The following is a 24,934-nucleotide window of genomic DNA, read 5'->3' on the forward strand; positions in this document are numbered from 1 at the left end:
TTAAATAGTTACATTGTAGTGAATTGAGTTTATCCAACAAACATTTTAAAAATGTTGTGGTTTACGATCGCACATTTGTTCATAAACAGAATACATATACAATACATGACAAAACAGGGATTTAAAAATGTATATAGTAAAGTTTATTTATACAGAATTGTGCTTATCAATATTACAAAAATAAAAAATAGTTACATTCCAAACATGCAGGAACTTCTACATGTGTAGAGAAGAAATAAGTGTAAATAATATGTGCTTAATGCCACAATGTTTAGCTTTAAAAGGTGCTCTGAGGGACTCTCAGTTTGTGTTGAATTCTAGCGCCCCCTTTTGGACAAAAGCGGTAGTGTTTTTACTACGCCAGCTGTTGTTCCTGGGTGAGTATACCCATGACAAAGGCATTAAGAAAAACTATGTAAAAAAGCGCTATATAAGTCAAGTCCATTTACCATTGACCATATACATTGTCCCTGTTTAAATAAAGTTACATTACATTCACAAGATGCGTTCAAAATCAAGTAAATAAGTATGAACATTATACTACAATATAACAAAATACAGCTCCGGAAAAAATCTTCAATCTTCATCTCTACATTACTTATTGAAAATGCTCTTAATGACAAAAAAATGTATTGTGAATTTGGTAGAAATGTTGTCAGTAGTTTATATCATAAAACCAAAATGTTCATTATACTCAAACATATGCCTATAAATAGTAAAACGAGAGACACTGAACATCTTAAAGTGGTCTCTTAATTTTTTTCCAGAGCTGTATGTATCTTCAGATGGTGCGTTCAGGGTCCTTGCTATAAAGATCGAGCTCTTGGTACAGTATGAAGCGCTTTAGTCTCGGAGGGAAAAGGCTCATGACGTCATGGTTGTTGAGTCTCTTCAGGGTCAGTCTCTTCCTGATCTCCAGTCTGCAGAGGTGACGCAGCGGCCGAGGACTGCCTACACACACACACACACACACACACACACACACACACACACACACACACACACACACACACACACACACACACACACACACACACACACACAGAGGGGTAGGACAACATTGTTATTTAATATTATTATAATTCATACTGCCTACACACGGGTAGGAAAACATTATACCTTTATATTATTATAATTCATACTGCCTACACACACACAAGGGTATTAAAACTTTATTTGTTACTTTATTGGGTACAACTTTACAAAGTAAGGCTTTACTAAGCATTAGTAAACTTAGCATATAATAATTCCTAACCAAGCATTGACTAACCGTTATTAACTAAGCATAGATATTGCTTAATGCTTAATAGGCATTCACTACGCATTAACTAACCATTGAATTGCAGTTAATTAATGTACTATATTCTAAAGTGTTACCATTCTTGAGTATATTATTATGATTCAAGCTAAAGTTGCAGTTTGTCAAACATACAGATTATTTTATTTATTTATTTATTTGCACACACTCAACACACTCAACAAATACATTAACACATGTAAAGATTAAAAGAGTATGTGCTGGAGAGGTCAGAAACCCGAATGGGCTTATCGAGTGACCACTCCAGGTTACATATAAACAAAAAAATATATATATATATAAAAAGAAAACAATTACTTATTATTAGATGGAAAGATAGGTTATCATCTTACTGTTATTGTTATTTGTGTGTGTGTGTGTGTGTGTGTTACAATTAAAGTATTTAATAAAAGCAATGTATAGACTCACTGAGGACGTCACATATGTCGGGCCACTCTCTCTGTCTCTCCAGGAGGAGTCTGAGCTTGGAGCAGATGTGGACGCGGTTCACGTAGTCCAGCAGAATCTGGACTATGGAGCCGGACAGATCCATGACACAGGACAGGCTGATCAGCTCACAGAACTGGGGAGGGGACGGACAAATCAGAGGGTCATTAGTGTGTGTGGGGGGGAGGGGGTGGGGGGGTGTTGTGAAGGTGAGAAAATATTTTAACACATTTGTAAAGAAGAAAATGTAAAGGTTTTGATAAATAAATACATTTAAATGGAGGGAGCTTTGCAATCTACAATCTCACCACTAGATGGTGCCAAAATACCTCAACATTACACACTGCACCTTTATGAAAAATCAAGTTGTCACTCACTGGTATTTTGCCCTCGTTTGTAGTACGCTCACCCAGGAACTATAGCTGGAATAGTAAAAAAACACTACCGCTTTTGTCCAAAGGGGGTGCATGAATTAACAAAAACTAAAAGTTTCTCGGAGCACCTTTAAACAGTTCTGGTACAAATGATGTGACTAACTTTAAAGAAAAACATAAAAGTAAAAGTAAGAGCTGTCACTCACTGGTATTTTCCCCTGTGCCTGGTTTGCTTCTGTGAATTCTACTAAACAGAGGGAGCATTGCAATCTAGAATCTCACCACTAGATGATGCCAAAATATTACACACTATGAAAAAAGAAGTTGTCACTGCACTCACTGGTATTTTCCCCTGCGCCTCGTTTGCAGCCCCGTAGGCGTTGTCATGGTGGCAGTGAAAGCAGGCATCCACGTCGTAGCCGTTGTTAAGCAGCAGTCTCATCATGACCTCGTCTTTAAGGCAGTACTGCATCGCCGTGGGAAACAGCGTGTCATTCACCACCCTGAAGTAACAGTTTACGTCTGCTTTGGCTCCTGGAATTGAGGGGGGGGGGGGGAATGTCCATTATGGTATATTTTATTGTGTGTGTGTGTGTGTGTGTGTGTGTGTAAAAAACTATTCTTGTAAAAATTGCGATATTTATCCTCTGAGATTTTAAATTGATTCATAATTTGCAAACATATATATACATTTTTAGATATGTATTTTGCTGCCACTAGTTATGTTGATTTGCCGTACAATCACATGCATTAATTAATTGCAAGCGACACATTAAAATAGACATAAAATGAAAATAGATAAGACATGGACTTTTATTTGCTTTCATGCCATAGTTTGCCACAACGCCTCTTAGCACACAGTGGACTGGAGTAAATCCAATCGAATCGAGGGATTCCAAAATATTGAAGATTCAAGATTTACTTTATTGTCATTTCACAACTGTAGTGGCATACAACAATACAACGAAATGCAGATCCTCACCAGCTCCGACAGTGTTAAACAGGCATAAATAGATGAATAATAAAAAATAATCAGCCTCTCGAATTTTTATTTATTTTTTCTTAACATTTACCTTTAGTTTTAACAATGTCCTTAGAAACCTGTTAAGTAGAGCACGACATGTTAGCTGTTTATTTTATTGTGTCTTTTGTTTGTGTGTTCACTTCTTCAGTTGTGTCGGTGTTCTTTTAAAATAAAAATAAAATCACATGAATAGCAAGCTTCACATTAAAATATAGATTACATGAAGATAGATAAGCCATGGACTTTGATTTGCTTTCATGCCATAATTAACCCCATAAGAATCGTAATCTAATAGAATTTGTGGTATTCCAAATGATTAAAGATTTACTTTGTAAAATTGTCATTTCATAACTGCACTTGCATACAAAATTTAAACAAAATGCCTTTTCTCACCAGCTCTGATAGTGTTAAAAAGTTAAAATGTCCTTAGAAACCAGTAAAGTAGAGTACGCCATTTGAGTTGTTTATTTTATTATGTATTTTGTTTGTGTGTTCACTTTTTCAGTTGTGTGTTTGTGTTCTTTAAAAAAAATAAAAATACCGGTATTTAAAAAAGATCAGTCTCATCAAAACAAACACTCTTACCCCAATTTGTGGGATTGCAAAATATTCAAGATTGACTTAATTGTTACTTCACAGCTGTAGTTGTACTTTCATACAAAAATTTAACAAAATGCCGATTCTCACCAGCTCCGACAGCGTTAAAAAGGCAGAAATAGATACATAAATAATCAAAAATGCTCAGTCTCTCATATAAAAAACAAACTCCCTTACCTAAAAGCATCTTCACGATCTCATATCCGCCCGATCTGACCGCCACTAGCAGACAACTCAGCGGGTCCAAGTCCGTCTTCGCCCCGGCAACCAGCAGAACTTTGGTGCATTCCACGTCGGCGTTGGAGACAGCGAAATACAAGGCGCTCTTCCTCAAGTCGCGATGGTTCTCCGAGCTCCTGGTGTTCATGCGATAGTTGACGTCGAAGCCGCGCGTCAGCAGTAGCTCCAGGCAGCGTTTCTGTCCTGCTTCCGCTGCAGAATGCACAGGACTCTGACCGGCGTCTTTTATGGCGTTCTTACTGGTTAGAGGAATCAGCATCTTCAACGCACTATGAGGGGGACAAGCACACAAAACGGTCCGATTAAGACTATAGGCAAGGCAAGTTTATTTCCATAGCACAATTCAGACAGAAGCGCATACTGTCCTAAGAAATCTTTGCTAGTGTGTGCCGGCAAGTAAAGTAAACTTTGATTTGGTATCATTCATTAACAAGAAATGGCCTGGTACATATTCACTGTGGGAAAACCAAAAGGGTCTAATAAGTATTGAAGACCAAGAGTTTTGCAGGGACTTTAAGGTTCAACTTGGACCTCTTTTGGTGCTTTTCCACTACATGGTACCGGCTTTACTCTACCCTAGTCTAAAGTTAAGTTACTTCATTAGTCAATGGCTACATTGAAATATTGTCTTTTTCTTATATCCCTTCTCAAGTTCCCACACTCCAGAGGGGGTCAGAGAGCGCAGGGTCAGCCATAGTACAGCGCCCCTGAAGCAGTTTGGGCTAAAGTGCCTTGCTCAAAGACACAATGGCAGACCATAGTATGTTGCCTGGCATTGCATGTATGGTGCCCACCATCGATCTCTACCATTGTGTCCTTGAGCAAGACACTTAACCCCAAACTGCTCCAGGGGCGCTGTACTATGGCTGACCCTGCACTCTGACTCCCTCTTGAATGTGGGAACAAGAGAGGGGATATGCTAAGAACACATTTCGATATACCTTGTGTAAATTGACAAATATAGAAACTTAAACGTATACATTCCCTCAGTTAACGCTGGGGTATGTGATTTCTGATTGGTCAAAATTAACATGAGCTGTACACTTTGACCAATCAGAGCGAGGCTCCGATTCTCTGTTCTTATTGGCTGTTGGGACTGTCCATTCACTTTGGCACAACTTTGTTGGTGTAGAGCGTGTCAGGGAGGGACCATAGGGGAGGGACCAAAGAGAACAAGTGGAGCAGTTGAGGTATTTGGATTCGAATGTCTATCCCAACTGCCATTTTCTCCCCAAATCCTCCACCCCAGCTTTAAACAGTGTAGTACAGGAGCTCACTGACTCACTCGTAGTGCCCGCCGTACGCTGCCTTGTGTATGGGCAGGTGTCCCGTGTGACTGGGCAGGTTGGGATTGGCTCCGTTCTCTAGCAGCAGCCGAATGATGTCGGTGTTCCCTGATCCGGCCGCGTCCACTAGAACACTTTCCCCGTTATTGGACTGAGCGTTCACCCTGCTACCTGAGAATGGTACAGAGGGGAGAGATGTTTAGGTGTTTTAAATGTACCTACAAATGGAATAGTTGAGAAGTGTATCATAAATAGACAAATAAGGGAGCTTCCTAGTACGTTTAGCTAGTCAGAATCAGAGGGGAAATGAGGATTGATCAATATTGTGCGAGCTTCACATTTGTTTCTCTCCGGCAGATTGGTCTGGCCCTGTCTGTTAGTGGAAGGCAGCCCCTGATTGGTTCATGTAGTCGTCAATCTAGCCTCCAGTCAGACCGGACCCTCCCCCACTTTCTGTCTGTTAGTGGAAGGCAGCCCCTGATTGGTTCATGTAGTCATCAATCTAGCCTCCAGTCAGACCGGACCCTCCCCACTTTCTGTCTGTTAGTGGAAGGCAGCCCCTGATTGGTTCATGGAGTCATCAATCTAGCCTCCAGTCAGACCGGACCCTCCCCACTTTCTGTCCGTTAGTGGAAGGCAGCCCTTTGCAGCAACATGGATCGTGAGTTATGGTTGACGACTTCAGTAACCAATCAGAAGCTGCCTTCAACTATAAGGCCCTTTCTGCTTTCTTTTAGGCCTACATATTACACATGCTTTTATTCTCATTGATTTGTTTTTTATTTATTTTACTTCTCTGTAGCACTTCGAGATTCTAGTAATATGAAGTGCATTACAAATAAAATGTATTATTATTATTATTATTATTATTATTATTATTATATTATTCATATACATTTAATCAACCATTCTTCACACTGACCAAAGTTGAGCAGTATCTCGGTGACGTGGAAGTGTCCGTTCTCTGCGGCCACGGCGAGCGGAGTCGTCCCCGTCACGTCCTTAGTGTTGACTCGCGCTCCGTTCTTCAGCAGAAACATCAGGATCTCCATGTGTCCGACTTTAGCCGCTTCGTGCAACGCGGTCCATTTCTTCCGGCAGACCTGCTCCACCCAGGCGCCGTGGCCAACCAGCTTATACGTCATCTCGTAAGAGCCGGCACGCACCGCTAGAAAGGTAAGGTTACAATTTAAAGGTGATACAAGGAACTTTTACTGTGTGTTGATTCTTGCGCCCCCTGTGGACAAAAGCGGTAGTCTTTTTACTACGCCAGCTGTTGTTTCTGGGTGAGCGTATACCCATGACAAAGGCATTAAGAAAAACTATATAAAAATAGCATTCTTGGCACTGATGGTCTAGTTTGCTGTTACATTCCATTTATGATCATCAGAGGGAAAAAATAAACTGTTTCAGAAATATTTCCTTGTAGCACCTTCAAGTTATCATCTAAGTTATTAGCAGGATTCAAATAAGTTGTTGGTGACTTTTGTGTTTTGTTCTACAGAAAGTTTTGTTTATAAACACAACTGCCTCTGTGTGTGTGTGTGTGTGTGTGTGTGTGTGTGTGTGTGTGTGTGTGTGTGTGTGTGTGTGTGTGTGTGTGTGTGACATAAGCATTAATGCTGTTTATAGTCATTCACTGTTTGATGGATGAGAGCTGAGCTAGCTGAAGCTTGACCAACGAGCCATTTATACAACAAAGCTTTTTCCTAATTCCTTCAAAGCTGCAATGTTGAAAGGTTCCCCCTGTTGGTTATTATCACCAACTCTGCAGAACCCAGCTCCTCTTAAAGGTACAGTGTTCAGAATATTTTGGCATTTTTAGAACAGATTTGATAGAAATGGAATATAATAAGTTTGAATTAGTTCATACCCTAGTAGTCTTTGTGAATACGCTATTCTGATTGGCTGGAGTGCATTCCATAGGTGTGGATTGACCCCTGATGTATGACCCACTTAGATGGAACTGTTAAACATTTGGTCCACTTGAATGCGTCGCCGCTGATTAAACAGTGTTGATACCTGATTTATAAAGCCCAATGTTAACGAAACTTTGTTCCATATATATTATAACATTGTACTGTAAAACATTCATCTACTGTTTTCCTATGAACTTTGTCCTAGTAAACGTAAGAGCCTACTAAGATTATGGCTCTATACAGATGTATGATGTATGTGCCTTATTGCAATGTATGAGTTATTACATCCTTGGAGAGAGAGAAGAGACTCCCTTATTCTTTCAGACATGGTATGAAGAATAACATCTGCGCAATTAAAACTCATCTTGCAAGGAACTCAAGGACCCTGGACACACAAAACTAGTTTGGTTCGCATACACCTTTTTCATGCATAAAATCCCTGTACATTTGTTCATTTCTTTGTCTCAATCATGATGCCACACTTGTGACGTATGTTGATTCCCTTGTGGCTGTTTGCAAGTAAAAACCTCACCTGCTTTGAAGCCTGCCTTGACTCAGATCTCTTTATTAAAAACACTTGGGTTTTTTGATAAAATAATTCCTTTAACACCCAAACACTGAACATTAATGTTTTTTTTAATTACTTATATTGAGCTTTTTTTAAAAATATCAACATAGTAACATTTGTTGGTATTGTTTTGTTATCAGACTTAGCTCCACCCCTGCTCTGGGTAGTTACCTAGCAGCAGCGGCGACTCATTCTTGCTGTTGGTGGTGTCGGGCGAGGCTCCGTACATCAGGAGACTCTTCACATGGTGAACGTGTCCGGCTCTAACCGCCAGAGTGAGCGCCGTCTCTCCGTCTATGGTGGTCCGCTCCTCTAGACTGAGGCCTTCCACTGCCACTGAGAGAGAGACAGACAGACAGACAGATACACAGACATACAGACATAGACGCATACAACACACACATACACACACACACACACACAGACGCACACACACATACACACACACAAGTTGTGTTTTCATCACCTGCGAGGACATTACATAGACTTACATACAACATCAAATTAAAATAAATACACTCCTAACTGTTAACCACATTAAAGTTATTATTTTGAATCAGCCCCACTCCAATTGTAACTGTTTTATTTAGGCTATTGTTCTACTTTATTCAATTGATCTGAATGTTTTAATTGTTGTTGTCTCTTTGTAAGCTTGTTGTGTATTCTCATTGTATATTGTGTATCTGTAATTCTCGACGTCATTGTAAAAGAGGGTAACCCTCAATTGATCTTTCGAGAATAAATAAAGGAAAATGAAAATTCATTTCCTGGAGAGTGCACTAACCATAACCACTAACCTTAACCTTAACCTAAGTCTACCCTCACCTAAAAACATGCCTTTACCCTAAAATGTCAAGGGGACTTCCATTTCGTCCCCTAAAGGAAGGTACGTCCCCACAATATCAATGTGTAAACAAAAACATGTCCCCCAACATTAGTAATACCAAGACACACACACACACACACACACTCATTATGTAACAAAATCGTTTTGATGACCTCTCTCCACCTCTGCATTATATCTTGTCATCTCTATTTATCCCTTTAATGGTGTCTTCTCTTTTCCGCTTACAGTAAGTGGACAATGTTTTATTTCTTTCTATGTTTCTTAGAATCTGGCAAGCTTTTATGCTCAGGCCTTTTATATCTTTCTTTCTTTCTTTCTTTCTTTTTTTCTTTCTTTCTTTCTTTCTTTCTTTCTTTCTTTCTTTCTTTCTTTCTTTCTTTCTTTCTTTCTTTCTTTCTTTCTTTCTTTCTTTCTTTCTTTTATACACCATGAAGATTTGCACATTCTTCAGTCAATATTTTACATATTTCCTTACAGCTCTTAATTTCAGATAATTTATTATTATTTTTAAAAGTTTGACTGGACCTCTACAGAAAAGACAGATTTCACATTTTATTTTATTTTTTTACCTTTATTTCTACAGGTAAATCCCATTGAGGCCGAAGACTCTTTTACAAGGGAGACCTGTTTTCCTTTCCCACACACATTCATACACCGATAGCAGGCTAACTATCGACATTCACACGAGGCAAGGTGGGTGAAGTGTCTTGCCCAAGGACACAACAACTATGACACAGGTGGCAGGGCGGGGATCGAACCTCCAACCCTTTGATCATCGGCCGACCCGCTCTACCAATTGAGCCACAGTCGCCCCAACCAACACAGAGAGGCACATTTCTTGAGTGTAATCGTTTGATACTTATTATTATTACTTACATCTGAGTACAGTGTCTAGGATCTCGGGCAGCGGCTGGTAGGCGGCTCGGTGGAGAGGAAGCCATCCCCGGCTGTCTGTCTCCCTGAAGGCCCAGGTGTGCTGCAACATCTCTCTCAGCACTGACACCTCACCTGGTCACCGCGGCAACAAGACAACCAATCAGGGGACATTCCGGAAAAGGAAAAGAAAAAAAGACAAGATTTGTAAGTTTCAGAAAGATAATTTCCGATACTATTTCGTTTATATTCAAATATACAGTTTCTCCTCTTACAGATTTTTTAATTTTCCAGTTACAGTTTTTCTCAGTCGCTTTGGTGCTTTTCTCACATCACTATTAACATTTGCACAGCAGTTAGTGCATTTCTCAAAACAATTAGTGCAAACTGCAAAACCTAGTGGATAACCTGCAAAAGTACGTCACTTGCTCAAAATGGATAGTCTATTCCTCAAAAGCAAGTATTCATGTCAATGAAACTGCCACTGTCATCAAAATGAGAAGTCTTGACACCATCGTTTATGAACAAGATAGTCAAATGGCTTTGTCATGTTTTCATTATGACAGTTTATTCTCTCAGTGTTTTCCAATGCAAAAAAAGGTCAGAACTCGGCGACACTACCTGAAAATGCTCAAGACAGCACTATACACTACTTGTACAGCCATTTGAAAACTACAGTAAAGTTACACATTGCTGTAGTTAGGGGAGTAAGTGAGTACAAGACACTGAATACGTATGTTTCACATTTTTACTGTATATGCTCTTTGCAATTCTACAGCATTGTGCAAAAGAAAAATACACTTCAGTCACTTATTTAGAACAAACATAAAAAAACACCCTTTTGGTAGAGCTGTGCACAAATGTGAACAATATAACAGGACATATTGTAACTGAACATATATAGGTAAATCATTCTGGCACATCCAGACGTTCCTGTCTGTCTGGCCACATATTTTCATCTACATCACAACGGATATTATCCCTTGCAATGCAGCGAGGAATGTACCGGTATCTATGATAAAGAAAAGGTATAACATTTGCTTGACAGAATTTGATAACTAGTTCAACAATTCTGTATGTAATGACTCAAGCAATGAAATGAAGACTATTAGTTTTATTGGGAACGACTATTCAGCATCCATAAGTATAGTTCATTTTGACTGACATGACATAAACAAATGACAATGTTATAAGACAGCAGAGAATTGTATGAAAGCAACTGATACATGTCCAAAAGCATTTGCAATTTGTTCAGAGGAAGGAGAAATTGCTACTAAGATGTGCTCAAATGACTAAATGTTGCGGAGGTTGAACTAATAGTTATGAGAATTTTCATTCTGATCTGAGAAAAGCACCAAAGCAACTGAGAAAAACTGTAATATAAGCAAAATGTTTTACTTATATATGATTGTGCCCCCAGACACTGGTGCAGGAGCTCAGAAAATCCCCAAGATGAGCCCAAGAAATGTTTCAGTTGTTGATTCTACTGCTAAGAAAAAAATGGACGTACAGCAGAAGGTATAAAATCCATGTGCGATCACCAGAAGGCTTACCTCATGTAGATGCACCGACAGTGTTGTTGTTATTTCTCAGAATTCCTCAAGGGGGCGACAGAAGTTACGCACTTAAAAACAACTGTTTCTTGTATGAAATAAATAAATAATAATGATAATAATAATGAATAGATATGAAAAAATTTGCAAAAATCTAGCTAATCACGTTTACAATTTAAAAATAAACAAATAAAATAAATCGTAATTTAAAAAAAACTTTTAGTAATCACTGGAGCTGACACAATGTCCTGGACTACAGTTCCTTTTTCTGCAAATATACAGTGTGTCCTCTTTCGGCTTTGCCTTCCATCAAACTAACATATCGCCCCCACCAATTATTTAAAAAAATTCTGAATTGTTTAGGATAAATATGCAAATTTGGCCCAAAATCTAACTCGTTTCGTATAAAAAATAAAATAAATAAATAAAATTAATATTTTTTTTTCTGCATATATGATGTGTGTCCTCTTCCGGCTTTACCTCCTAACAAACTAACATCCCACTCCCCCACCTCTGTGCCTATTTATCGGGCCTTTGCCTGGCAGTGCCCCCCTCTCAGCTGCTGCTGGCCTTGTGATTATGAGCGGAGAGCCAAAAACAATGTCTGTGGAACAATGTAAAAAGAATTTACTGTGTGACATTGAACCCACCTTGCTCGATAGCCGCCAGCACTCTTAAATTCTCATCGGTCGCTGTGTCTAAACTACAAAGGGAAAAGGATCAAAAACAGGGGGTGTAGTCAGCTGGACAGACAGATATGCAGACAGACAGACAGACAGACAGACAGACAGACAGACAGACAGACAGACAGACAGACAGACAGACAGACAGATAGATAGATAGATAGATAGATAGATAGATAGATAGATAGATAGATAGATAGATAGATAGATAGATAGATAGATAATAAAAAAAATTAAATTCTGACATATAGCAGCAAATATAATAACAAAAAGCACCCCTCCCCCATGCATAAACACACAGACACACCCCATCTAACATGATTTAAGATAAAACAATTTAAAAAAAAACACCCCTCACACACACACACACACACACACAAACAATGTGGTCACTCACACAGACACACCCCCCATCCTAACATGATTCAGAGGGCAGTGCAGACTGCTGGATGTGACTTGCATACCAACCTTGCAGCAGATTTTAGAAAGGCTCTCTGGCAGTCGTCCTGGATACTGAACTGGATGATGTAATCACTGAGATCCTCATCACTGTATTCATCATACGTGTTCATCGCTCTGTAGGCGAGAGATAGATAGATAGATAGATAGATAGATAGATAGATAGATAGATAGATAGATAGATAGATAGATAGATAGAGAGAGAGAGAGAGAGATAGATAGATAGATAGATAGATAGATAGATAGATAGATAGATAGATAGATAGATAGATAGATAGATAGATAGATAGATAGATAGATGGATGGATGGATGGATGGATAGATAGATAGATAGATAGATAGATAGATAGATAGATAGATAGATAGATAGATAGATAGAGAGAGAGAGAGAGAGAGAGAGAGAGAGAGAGAGAGAGAGAGAGAGAGAGAGAGAGAGAGAGAGAGAGAGAGAGAGAGAGAGAGAGAGAGAGATAGATAGATAGATAGATAGATAGATAGATAGATAGATAGATAGATAGATAGATAGATAGATAGATAGATAGATAGATAGATAGATAGATAGATAGATAGATAGATAGATAGATAGATAGATAGATAGATAGATAGATAGATAGATAGATAGATAGAGAGAGAGAGAGATGGATGGGATTGTCAAGTCAAGTCAAATTTATTTATAGCTATAGCACATTTAAAAAACAACAATAGTTGACCAAAGTGCTGTACACAAATACAATTCAATCAACAAGACATTACTGGATTTAAACTCATTTAAAAGACATGTGGTCACAACTGGAATGTATGTTTATGTGTTTAAATATGGTTGATTAACATAAGGTTAAAGCACATGAATTAAAATAATTATCTATGCTTTAATCAATGTTGCATCAATTGATATTTTGGCCACTGGGGGGCAGCAGAAACAGCACAAAGCAAAACATCTAAACTGCTATAAACTTCTGTGTAGAAACTCTTTATTTTTACAGATCTGCAATTTCTTAATCGTCGCCTGATTGGTTCTCAAAATAAAGACATTTCCGACTGTTAACCTGTTTTTTACACTTCCCATTTATGTTCCAAATTAATTGAACCGATTGCTAGTGTATCCTGTTGAGTCGTTTGTTGGGAGCATAGCAGTCCCTTTTGCAATGTGTGAAATGTGTCCATAGACAAGCAAGCAGTTAAACAGTATGAGGAATACATTTTCTTCCATTAAATTGAGCTAGCTTTTATTCCAAAAAATTCCCAATTACTACTTGAACCAAATTACTTCGTTATTTTCAAGAACTTTATATGACTTTAACAGATTTGTAAAAAAAGAAAAAAGAAAAGGAAAAAAGTATTTAATAAAGGTAGACTAGCTCTCACTCCGGTGTGTTGCTAATGGGGATCCTAATAAATCAAATCAAATCAAAAACATATGCAAAACCTACTTTTGTTTGATTGTTTAGGATGCCTATTTACTCAGGACAAAAACATGACAACAATTTTTATTTTAAGTTCATGCAAATGCAAAATAAAAAAACATCAACAAAGCACCCATAGCATACAATAGTTACACAACCATACAATAGTTAATAGCAGGTGTTATTATTATGTTGTTGTCCAGTGTCCACCCCCCCTTTTGCAGACAAAAAACCAAATGCAAGATTCTCCTCTTACAAATTCACTTCAACTGACTAAAAATCTTAATGTTGCTATATATTTTTAAAGTTGAAAAACTGGACATAATTATATATGATTCAGCTTTTTTCCCTAATATTTAAAGTTGAATGACTGCATATCTATAATAATAACATCTGATGAAGGTAGAATGTCTCACCTGTGACCTGTAGCGACTTCGACTGATGCTTCACTCTCCTCCACCAGCGCAGAATGTTTTTATATTTAAGTTTGACCTGCTTTCAGATGCCTCTAGGGGCATGGCAAGGGTGTGTGTGTGTGTGTGTGTGTGTGTGTGTGTGTGTGTGTGTGTGTGTGTGTGTGTGTGTGCGCGCGTGTGTGTGTGTGTGTGTGTGTGTGTGTACAGGCATCTTTGTGAGGACCAGTTCCTTTCAACCATCGAAGTGAGTACATTTCAAAGGGCTGTTTGAGGGTTAACACTAGGTTTTAAGTTTCAGGTATGTATTAGGTTTATGTTAGGGTTAGTGTAAGGGTTGGGGTTAGGCATTTGGTTTTGATGGTTAAGGTTAAGGGGCCTGGGAATGCATTATGTCAACGAATATCCTCATAAGTATAGCCGTACAAATGTGTGTGTGTGTGCGTGCGTGCCTGTGTGTGTGTGGAGGGGGTGTGTGTGGGGTGTGCCCATGTGTGTGTGTGTGTGGAGGGGGTGTGTGTGGGGTGTGCCCATGTGTGTGTGGTTAACAACACCTGGCCGATCAGTATTTATAAAAATAGCCGATTACATATTGCATTGTGTTGTGAGCTAAATCCAGGCCTACATTTGGGATCTTACACAAGCCTCGGAGGGCTTAGGGTCATGAAACTAATGCAAACGGCGACACACACACACACACACGGACTGACAGACAGACAGACACACACACACACTATCTCACTCACTCACTCACTCACTCACTCACTCACTCACACACACACACACAAACACAGAGACACACACACAAACACAGAGACACACATACACACACACACACACACACTATCTCACTCGCTCACACACACACACACACACACACAGACACACACACACACACACAAACACAGAGACACACACACACACACACACACAAACAATGGGGTCATGAAACTAATGCAATGTCTATTGTTGTATGGGAAGCAAATAGCATAACCAATCGGGGTTTATTTTTGTTCCACTTTGTCAAAGAGATATGAGACACACACACACACACACAGAGACCCACACACACATACACACACACACACACACACACACACACACACACACACACAGACCCACACACACACACATGATGATGGATTGACTGTTGGCTGAGTTCAAACCAGGGCTACAGAGGATGGGCACGTAGCGGAGCAATTCCTGCTTTATGATTCTAACTCCCATGGTTCTGTTTCTATGCTGTTTACGACTCTGGATTTATTCTCTTGTAATGATTTCATCGGCTTGTTTTGAAGTTGTTTTTGTTTTTCGACATTTCACTTATTGTATTACTTTTGTTTTATTCCTTGGAGTGGTCTCTTTAAATGAAGAGGCCACTCCAAATGTTCAGTGTCTCTCGTGTTTTACTCTTTAGAGGCACATGTTTGAGTAGAATGAACATTTTGGTTTTATAATATAAACTACTGACAACATTTCTACCAAATCCCAATAATTTTTTTGTCATTAAGAGCATTTTCAATAAATTATTCAGAGATGAAGATTTGAGAAAAATCCAGACTGGTCTCTTAATTTTTTTCCAGAGCTGTATGTAAAGGTTACAGTTGGACATGTTGTGTGATTGCTATAGGCCTAATACAGGTCTTATTATATTGTTTAACATGCTCTCATACAGTAGAGTGACAGTGAAGGAGCTTTAGGTTGAGCTATACGCTGCTATTTCAGTGAGCGAGCTACAGCAGGCGACACACCGGCCCCCGAAAAGCTGCCGTAATACTACTGGACATCTGACTGGCTCTCTGGGGATCACACACACACACACAAACACACACTCGCATACAGGCAGGCAGGTACACACACACACACACGCACACACGCAGGCAGGCACACACTCACACACACACAAACAGTCGCATTCACACACACACACACAAACACATACACACACTCGCACGCACGCAGGCAGGCAGGTACACACACACACAAACAGTCGCACTCACACACACTCACTCACACACACACACACACAGTCGCATTCACACACACACACACACACAAACACTAGTGAACACACACACACACCGAAGCACACACAGGCAGGCAGACAGGCAAACAGACAGACAGACAGACAGACAGACACACTCACTAACACACACACAAACACATAGACACCCACACACACACACACATACAAACACACACACACACACACAGGGTCAGGGGTGTAAACCTGTCACACCCAGGCATTCGTTTATACACGGCATGTTTGTATATCTTGTTAATCTCACTCACACTGAGAAAACACACATTGGGATATGAACAGCTAATAGGCCTGGATTACATTTTAATCTCGGATTTGGAAAGTGTGTGTGTGTGTGTGTGTGTGTGTGTGTGATAATGTATGTGACAAAAGAACACCATGAGATACAATGCAATACAATATTGCATGTGTAGGATGCAACTTGATATGTTCCTAGAAATTAACTTATTAGCCATACCTACTGATATAATGCACTTAACTTACATTATATATGGGTAGCCTACTACACAGCCCTACTGCCATTGTGTATGTTTTTTGTAATTTATGTAGCCTAACTTGATTTGTACTTCAACACTGCAATATCTATCTATCTATCTATCTATCTATCTATCTATCTATCTATCTATCTATCTATCTATCTATCTATCTATCTATCTATCTATCTATCTATCTATCTATCTATCTATCTATCTATCTATCTATCTATCTATCTATCTATCTCTGTCTGTCTGTCTGTCTGTCTGTCTGTCTGTCTATCTATCTATCTGTCTTTTACTTTTTACTGTAGGCCTAATATTGTTTCATGTTGTAGGCCTATGTTTTTAATGTGACCAACATTTCCCTTTCTGTTGGCAACAGTTTTTTACGATCAAATACATAAGTCAACAATTCAAAATCTATCATGAAAATCATGATAATAATCATGACAAGTTGAACGTGTTTTCCAACCAATGCGTATGTCGTTTACGGTTGCTAAGCAGCGTGTAAACTAACTCCCACTCTGGTGTTGCCTAGGAACCAAGCTAACATCAGGAACGGAAGACACCTTTTTTACTGTTAGCTTCGTTTATAGCTAACTGGAAATCTCGTAAAATGAAGACAATGATCAAACAAACGGGGGTAAAAGGAGTAGTTTGAAGGAGTGACAGTGTAGGCGTCTCCTGGTGGTGTTTAGGGCACGTTTGTTAAACTTAAAAAACTTAATTTGACCTAAATAGTGAGAGAGCTAACGGACTTGCCTATAGCGTTTTAGCCTGTCAGGTTAGAAGCTGTCATGTCGGAGCAGAGAGAAAGTGATGAGCTGCAGGACACAGACAACGAGGAGGAAAGAAACCTTCCACCGGGGGCACGTACCACCGAGACGCCGCTAGAGAGCGACACAGAGCCGGCGAGCGATGGAGAGGAGGCCGGTGAGTTCCTCCACATTTTATACACTATCTATGGTCCACACTGATAACCCGTGTTTTTTAATAAAAAAAATGTTTTAGACATATATTTTACTATGCTTTTATTTTCTATGCACATTGTAAAGCACCTTATAATAGGTGGTCCTTGGTTGTAGCCTACTTTTTGTGCATAGTCAAATGCCCACAATACCAAAAAACTGGTGCAGATTGTTTAAAGATCTATTGCTAATCATATTTAGGCTACCCTCAATTTGCACTGCTTTGGGAAAAATGTATTATTTGTTTTGTTTTGATTCACTGAAAAAAATATATTGTTAAACTCTAGGCTAATGTGATCAATGTTCTTGTTATTTTAACCAAATTTTACATCCACAAATCAAAATTCTTAAAGGGGCAGTGTGTAACATTTTAAGTAATCTATTAGCTAAAATCAATATCCTCATTCATAAATATGTCCTCATTGGTGTAAAATCACCTCTGCCAATAATCTGAATTATCCTCCTGAGCGGAGAATTACAAATATTAATATTACATTTTGTACATTGAGCGGGCAAGTCTTATGGAGGAATCCATGTTTTTGGAGTGTCATCAGGTGCATTGTTTAAAATTTAGAATTGTTCTTGTCCTTGAAGGCCACTGTAGCTTCTGTTATTATTCTAAAGGGTTGGGGTTACCCAGGGAGCGTTGCATTCTAGAACTTTGTAGAACTTTCTTGATGATGTCATATTACACACTGCACCTTTAAAGAAAAAGCCAAGTGTTTTGGAGCTGGCTGCCTATTTCAAACAATAGTCAACATTTTCTCTTTCTCTGAATGAAAAACAAGAAAGCTGTTAAAATCCTTAAACTTTTTCAAGCTTTACAAAAAAAGTCAACTACTTTTTTTTTGTTGTAATTAGTATTTTATTGAGTTTTTATACATCACTGTAACAATGTAATCAGAATTGTAGTCAACACAACAATTGACGTCTTATAATTTATCCCTTAGTGATGTTACATTTTTGAAAAAGAAAATAAAGATTATGCCAAAAGGGGTAATAGAAATCAGGTAGAAAAAAAGTCAACTACTTTTTAATATAATTTAGGCCTACCATTTAAACAGGATTTACAGTGAACAAAATAGATAAGAAAATAAACAGTGCAACAACCAAAGTCAGTGCAGGGCATAGCAGTGCAAGTTAAAGACAATCATTTGTATAATGTATAATTTGGAAGTGCTGATAAAATGTATGAGTAATTCACAAGCTAAATGTCCTAAATTGCAGTGTATCATATGTAGCCTACTCTCCGGTGATAATTTGCAGTTCAGTGGACACTTCGAGACACTGGACATTTTATTTAAAAAAAATATGCCTTAAAGGTGCAGTGTGTAGAATTTATTGTACTTTTTTTTATTTAATTTGACTGTGAAAATAAGTCCTTATATGTTTCATATGATCTTATTTTTCTTTCCATGTATCATTTCCTAGAGTCTATGGAAGAAGCTGAAACTCAGGCTGATCTGCCCGACGACAGCGATGTCACAGAAACTCAGAGAAAAGAAAATGTTGGAAACTCCACAGCTACAGGTAAGACCCTGATCTACAGTATGTGACATCGGGTGGCTCAGGTGGTAGAGCGGGTCGGCCAATGATCGATAGGTTGGCGGTTCGATCTTGTGTCATGGTTGTTGTGTCCTTGGGCAAGACACTTCACGCACCTTGCCTCGTGTGAATGTCGATAGTTAGCCTGCTACCGATGTATGCATGTGTGTGTGAATAGTAACGTGGGAATGGGAACAGGTCTCCCTTGTAAAAGAGTCTCCGGTCTCAATGGGATTTACCTGTATAAATAAAGGTTAAAAAAAAACCTTTATTTATACAGGTATCCTTGTTACCAAAAAACCGACTGCAAAAAGAAACTTACAATTATATTCTTTATTACCACAGCAAAACAGCCATGAGTCTATTCAAACATTGCATATATTTATCTTCCAAATTAAATTACGTTGATTTACATGATGATTTATCGCCATTAAAGGTGCAGTGTGTAATATGACATCATCAAGTAAGTTCTCGAAAGTTCTAGAATGCAACGCTCCCTGGGTAACCCCAACCCTTTCGAATAATAACAGAAGCTACAGTGGCCTTCAAGGACAAGAACAATTCTAAATTTTAAACAATGCACCTGATGACATTCCAACTATCACACTTCCAAAATGGCGGTGACAAGGCCTTGGTCCAAAGTATGGAGAAATATGGACATATATGAGACCCTTTCTAAGGAAAAAAATAATAATTAAAAAAAAAAAAAATAGCTATTATGCACTAAATTAAACATACTTATGGATATTATAATTATTTTCTACAAAATCTGCTAGGAAATAAAACCCAAAATTCTACACACTGCAGGTTTAAAGAGATGAAAACAGCTTTAGATTTTGGCTCAGTTACATTAATCTGTTCTCAGCATGGCACATTTCCCCAAATCCATTTATCACAGATTATTCTAATTCATTTTCATATCAGATTTACATATTCTCAGAGTGATAAAATACAGAGACAATATGTATAAAAAAAAAAAAAAAACATGGCAACATAATTCAGATCATTGTATTCATCCTGCATTGGCAAACAGATGGAATGATAAGTGGATGAAGTAAAGTGTTTGCACCGGTGGAAATATGAAGGTGTATTGAACTCTGAGATTCTATGTAGTATAAATGTGCAAACATTTTAGAAATCGGTTCATTCTAGCCTGAGAAAAGCCAGAAAGAGTCTTTTATGGTGTCACTGTCTAACCCTATACATTTTCCCATGTGTGACATCACATATGGTAAAATGTAGGGTTAGGATTAACAGGACAGCTGGGCCAAGGGAAACTAAGGGAAGACTGAGGAAAAAAAACGAATTCATTATATTATAATAGGGATTTTACAATGATAGAACGCCGGTTTCGTATGGGTGAAGTATTCCTTTAAGTACCTCAGATGATGTGCTGTTTCTAGGTAACCTGACAGAGTTATTATAGGATGTGTGGATCAATATCTCAGAGTTTATTAGCGGTCACAAAGACAGCAGACACAAAGGAAAAGGCAAAAACTAAACCGCCCAGTTCTAAAGCAGTGACTGGACACTAATGATGTGGAATAACGTCACACATTTTCTGAGTATTTAACAGTTTAAAGGTGCAGTGTGTAATATGACATCATCAAGAAAGTTCTAGAATGCAACGCTCCCTGGGTAACCCCAACCCTTTTGAATAATAACAAGCTACAGTGGCCTTCAAGGACAAGAACAATTCTACATTTTAAACAATGCACCTGATGACATTCCAACTATGACACTTTCAAGATGGCGGCACTAGGCCTTGGTCCAAAATATGCAGAAATATGGACAAATATGAGACCCTTTCAAAGGGAAAAAAAAATGATTCAAAACATTTTTTTCAGCTATTATGCACCAAATTAAATGTACTTGTGGATATTATAATTACTTTCTACAAAATCTGCTAGGAAATAAAACCCAAAATTCTACACACTGCAGGTTTAAAAAGAGTGATTATAAAACCCATGACAATTACACTATTGAAACCACTCTTATTACAACACAATCTTTTTTTTAATTCTGCATTGATCTTTTAAAAAGCTGTATAATTTCAGTGATACAAAAAACTGACTTTTGGGCCAGCCGTTTGTTGGGGAAACTTTGAGTGCCTGTGTCTGTGATTCCTCAATGAATAATCAATGTGTATGAATGCATACAAAAATAAATGTGAAGTAGCAAAACATGTCATGTTCTGTGTGTGTGTGTGTGTGTGTGTGTGTGTGTGTGTGTGTGTGTGTGTGTGTGTCTGTCTGTCTGTCTGTGTGCGTGCGTGTCTCTGTCTCTCTCTGTGTGTGTGTGTGTGTGTGTGTGTGTGTGTGTCTCTCTCTCTGTCTGTGTCTGTCTCTGTCTCCATCTCTGTCTCTCTCTCTGTGTCCATCTCTGTCTCTCTCTCTCTCTCTGTCTCTCTCTCTGTCTGTCTGTCTGTCTGTCTGTGTGTCTGTCTGTGTGTGTGTCTGCCTGTCTGTCTGTCTCTCTCTGTCTGTGTGTGTCTGTGTCTCTCTCTCTCTCTGTCTGTCTGTCTCTCTCTCTCTCTCTCTCTCTCTCTCTCTGTTGCAGTGAAGGTGGTGTTGGTTCCCGAGGGTCATGTGATGACTGCGGCCTTTGCGATTGGTCTGAGCATCCTGGAGCTGAAGCTTCACCTCGCCTCAGAACTCAGGGTCCCTGCCGAGGTGCTGCAGATTTCACTGGACGGTAACTTTTTATTTTTATTTTTATTTTTAACCTTTATTTATACAGGTAAATCCCATTGAGACCGAAGACTCTTTTGCAAGGGAGACCTGTTTTCCTTTCCCACGTTACCATTCACACACACATAGCAGGCTAACTATCGACATTCACACGAGGCAAGGTGGGTGAAGTGTCTTGCCCAAGGACACAACAACTATGACACAGGTGGCAGGGCGGGGATCGAACCTCCAGCCCTTTGATCATCGGCCGACCCGCTCTACCAACTGAGCCACAGTCGCCCCAAACTCTATTTCTATACCTACAACCATGTGTGTGTGTGTGTGTGTGTGTGTGTGTGTGTGTGTGTGTGTGTGTGTGTGTGTGTGTGTGTGTGCGTGTGTGTGCAGATATCTCTATCCATACAATGTTGTTTTGTTTGGTTGGTTCAGTTAATAGTACAACAACTTATCCTAATTCCTGCTTTGCTACTTGGCTCCGGAGTCGGCTTTCTGACCCTTTGTATGACGACCCCGCCCACGTTCAGCAGGTACTATTTGCAGTAGAAAACCACTCGTGCTGCTACCAAAACAGAGTTGAGCTAAGTCGAGTTGAGTCCAGTAGAGCTACATGTGCGGTGGAAAAGTGCTATAAATCCCAACAAAGACAGCAAGGAAGAAGAAAACTTCTAGCCAGTAATCATACATGTGAACAATACAGGATTCATTATGCCTACAATTAAAAACCTGCATTTCTAAATTTTCTATTTAGAATTAAATTAGCTCACACACACTCACATGGACACAACACGCACACACACACACACACACACGCACACACGCACACACACACACACACACACACACACACACACACACACACACACACACACACACTCACATGGACACAACACGCACACACACACACACACACACACACACACACACACACACACGCATCACAAACATGTGATGAGCTCAACAAGGCACTCGATGAGTTTTGGTGACTCACACCGCATCCAATCCAGTTTGGCCAGGATTGAGTTATTCATAGCCAGGGTTTGGAAGCCGCTGCATCAACACATAAATGAGCCTTTCTTCTTTCTTTCTGTGTGGAGAAACAGATGCTGGTTTTCGTATTTAATTGTGGAAAACATTATGTTTTGCCATGTCTTCTAAAATGGTGTGCCATGAATATATTTATGCGTACTGACTGAGTGAGTCATTACGCAAGAGAGAAACAAGCAAGAAAAAAACAATGAACATGAATCTCAGTTGGGTTTTTGCATTTAAAATATGTGTGATGATAACAGTAGAATAGAATATCTTTATTGTCATTGTAACAGTTACTACTAAATTAAGTAAGAATGTGGTTAAAACAATAAACAGTAACTATCTAGTAAAAACAGAAAAGCTTTCTTTTCCCTTTTCCCCTAATTGAGTTAGGGGACTTGGACCTGTATCCTTGGACTGTTCAGTCCTATTGTTTTTTACTAAAAATAGTCAAATTTAATTTAATTTACTTAAATAATAATATAATACTTAGCTCTGGAACGATCTTCCCATCTCTTTGCATTCAATAGAGTCTGTTGACGCTTTCAAACGTCAACTAAAAACCTATTTATTTGTACAGGCTTTTGCCTAATTTGTTCTTGGGGCTGCTATGTTTATCACTGTATTGTCTTGGCCTTTTAAATGTATGTATATTTTTAATCTGTTGTTGCTTCCCATTGTGAAGCGCTTTGTGACCCTGGTCTGCGAAGGGCGCTCTATAAATAAAGTTTACTTACTTACTTACTACTTACTTAAAAGTACTGACTGAAAAGGTGTAAGTTGTACACCTGCTATCTGTGTGTGTGAATGGTAACGTGGGAAAGGAAAACAGGTCTCCCTTGAAAAAACAAACAAGAAGATTTTGTTGTGTGTGTGATGAGAAATATTGCATATTGTATGTCTCTTGTATAATACTAAACTGTGTACCATATTGGCTCCGGCCTTCGTTGCAGTGGTCGCGGGTTCAAATCCGACCCGTGGACCTTTACTGCAGGTCATCCCCCCTCTCTCTCTCTCTGTCTCTCTCTCTCTCTCTGTCTCTCTCTCTCTCTCTCTCTCTCTCTCTCTCTCTCTCTCTCTGTCTCCCCATTTCAACTCTGTACTGTCTAATAAAGCTTAAAAATATGCCAAAAAATTATCTTACAATATGCAATATTTCTCATTACCTGTGTTTCAGGGCGCCTGGTAGCGGAGCAGCAGAAAATGAATCCTTATAGAATAAAAAAAAAAATGCAAAAAGGAATTAAATCACCTTGGCTCAGGTGGTTAAGCGGGTTGGCCAATGATCCAAGGGTTGGCGGTTCGATCCCCGCTCTGCCACCAGTGTCATGGTTGTTGTGTCCTTGGGCAAGACACTTCACCCACCTTGCCTTGTGTGAATGTGTATGACTGCTGTATGTTTGAGGTGGTGGTCGGAGGGGCCGTAGGCGCTGAATGGCAGCCACGCTTCCGTCAGTCTGCCCCAGGGCAGCTGTGGCTACTATGGTAGTTTACCACCACCAGTATGACTGTGTGTGAATGAATGGAACCTGGAACCCTGTAAAGCGTCTTTGAGTGCCTTGAAAAGCGCTATATAAATCCAATCCATTATAATTATTATTATTATTATTATTATATGTGTGTTGAAATACTAAAGCATGAGAGTTGGTCGTGTGTTCCAGGGCGCGTGGTGTCGGAGCAGCAGAGCCTGATGGAGCTCGGTGTGCGTCCTAACGGCTCCACCAGGATGGAGCTGAGTTCCTCTGACCCAAAGACCTTCCCCCTGCGCCCGCTACGCCCGCCGGAGCAGGACAACATGCCCGACGTCATCACCGTACGAGTGCAGACAGGTCTGTACACACACACACACGCACAGATACAAGCCACACACAGGTACAACACACACACACACACACACACACACACACACACACATAGGTACGACACACACACAGACATAGGTACGACACATACACACACCTGATGGCCTTTCCTCTGCGCCCGCTACGCCCGCCGGAGCAGGACAACATGCCCGACGTCATCACTGTACGAGTGCGAACAGGTCTGTGAGTCTGTGAGGCAGAGAGCCACAGGAAAGAGCGAGAGAAGCGAACACCAGCGAGTTTGCCGGTGGCGGCGGCGGCTAAAAAAAACACATTACGTGCCAATTTGTATTCGATGGTCGCGATAGCAACATTTCATACATCCTGTGGAGAACATCGC

General features: G+C 39.4%; 2 protein-coding genes across 2 annotated transcripts in view; one reads left to right on the top strand and one right to left on the bottom strand.

Moving 5' to 3' along the window:
• Positions 1-781: 781 nt before the first annotated feature.
• On the bottom strand, positions 782-12,280 carry LOC307251172 (ankyrin repeat and SOCS box protein 15-like; the record flags this gene model as incomplete). Its single annotated transcript, XM_080028493.1, has 10 exons — positions 782-951; positions 1,727-1,880; positions 2,459-2,652; positions 3,917-4,248; positions 5,265-5,432; positions 6,184-6,433; positions 7,924-8,088; positions 9,476-9,607; positions 11,676-11,728; positions 12,177-12,280. 10 exons carry the CDS (start codon positions 12,278-12,280, stop codon positions 782-784), a joined length of 1,722 nt encoding a protein of 573 aa, XP_079884619.1.
• Positions 12,281-17,297: 5,017 nt separating this feature from the next.
• Positions 17,298-24,934, top strand: part of iqub (IQ motif and ubiquitin domain containing) — a gene marked incomplete at both ends in the record, with an annotated part of 27,903 nt that continues 20,266 nt past the window's right edge. Inside the window, 4 exons of the mRNA XM_080028494.1 lie at positions 17,298-17,433; positions 18,900-18,998; positions 21,573-21,707; positions 24,394-24,561. Coding sequence (XP_079884620.1) covers positions 17,298-17,433; positions 18,900-18,998; positions 21,573-21,707; positions 24,394-24,561 — 538 coding nt within the window. The remainder of the gene's footprint in view (positions 17,434-18,899; positions 18,999-21,572; positions 21,708-24,393; positions 24,562-24,934) is intronic.

Source organism: Ammodytes marinus, assembly GCF_949987685.1.
Source record: "Ammodytes marinus genome assembly, chromosome: 5".
In the NCBI taxonomy this organism is placed as follows: domain Eukaryota; kingdom Metazoa; phylum Chordata; class Actinopteri; order Uranoscopiformes; family Ammodytidae; genus Ammodytes; species Ammodytes marinus.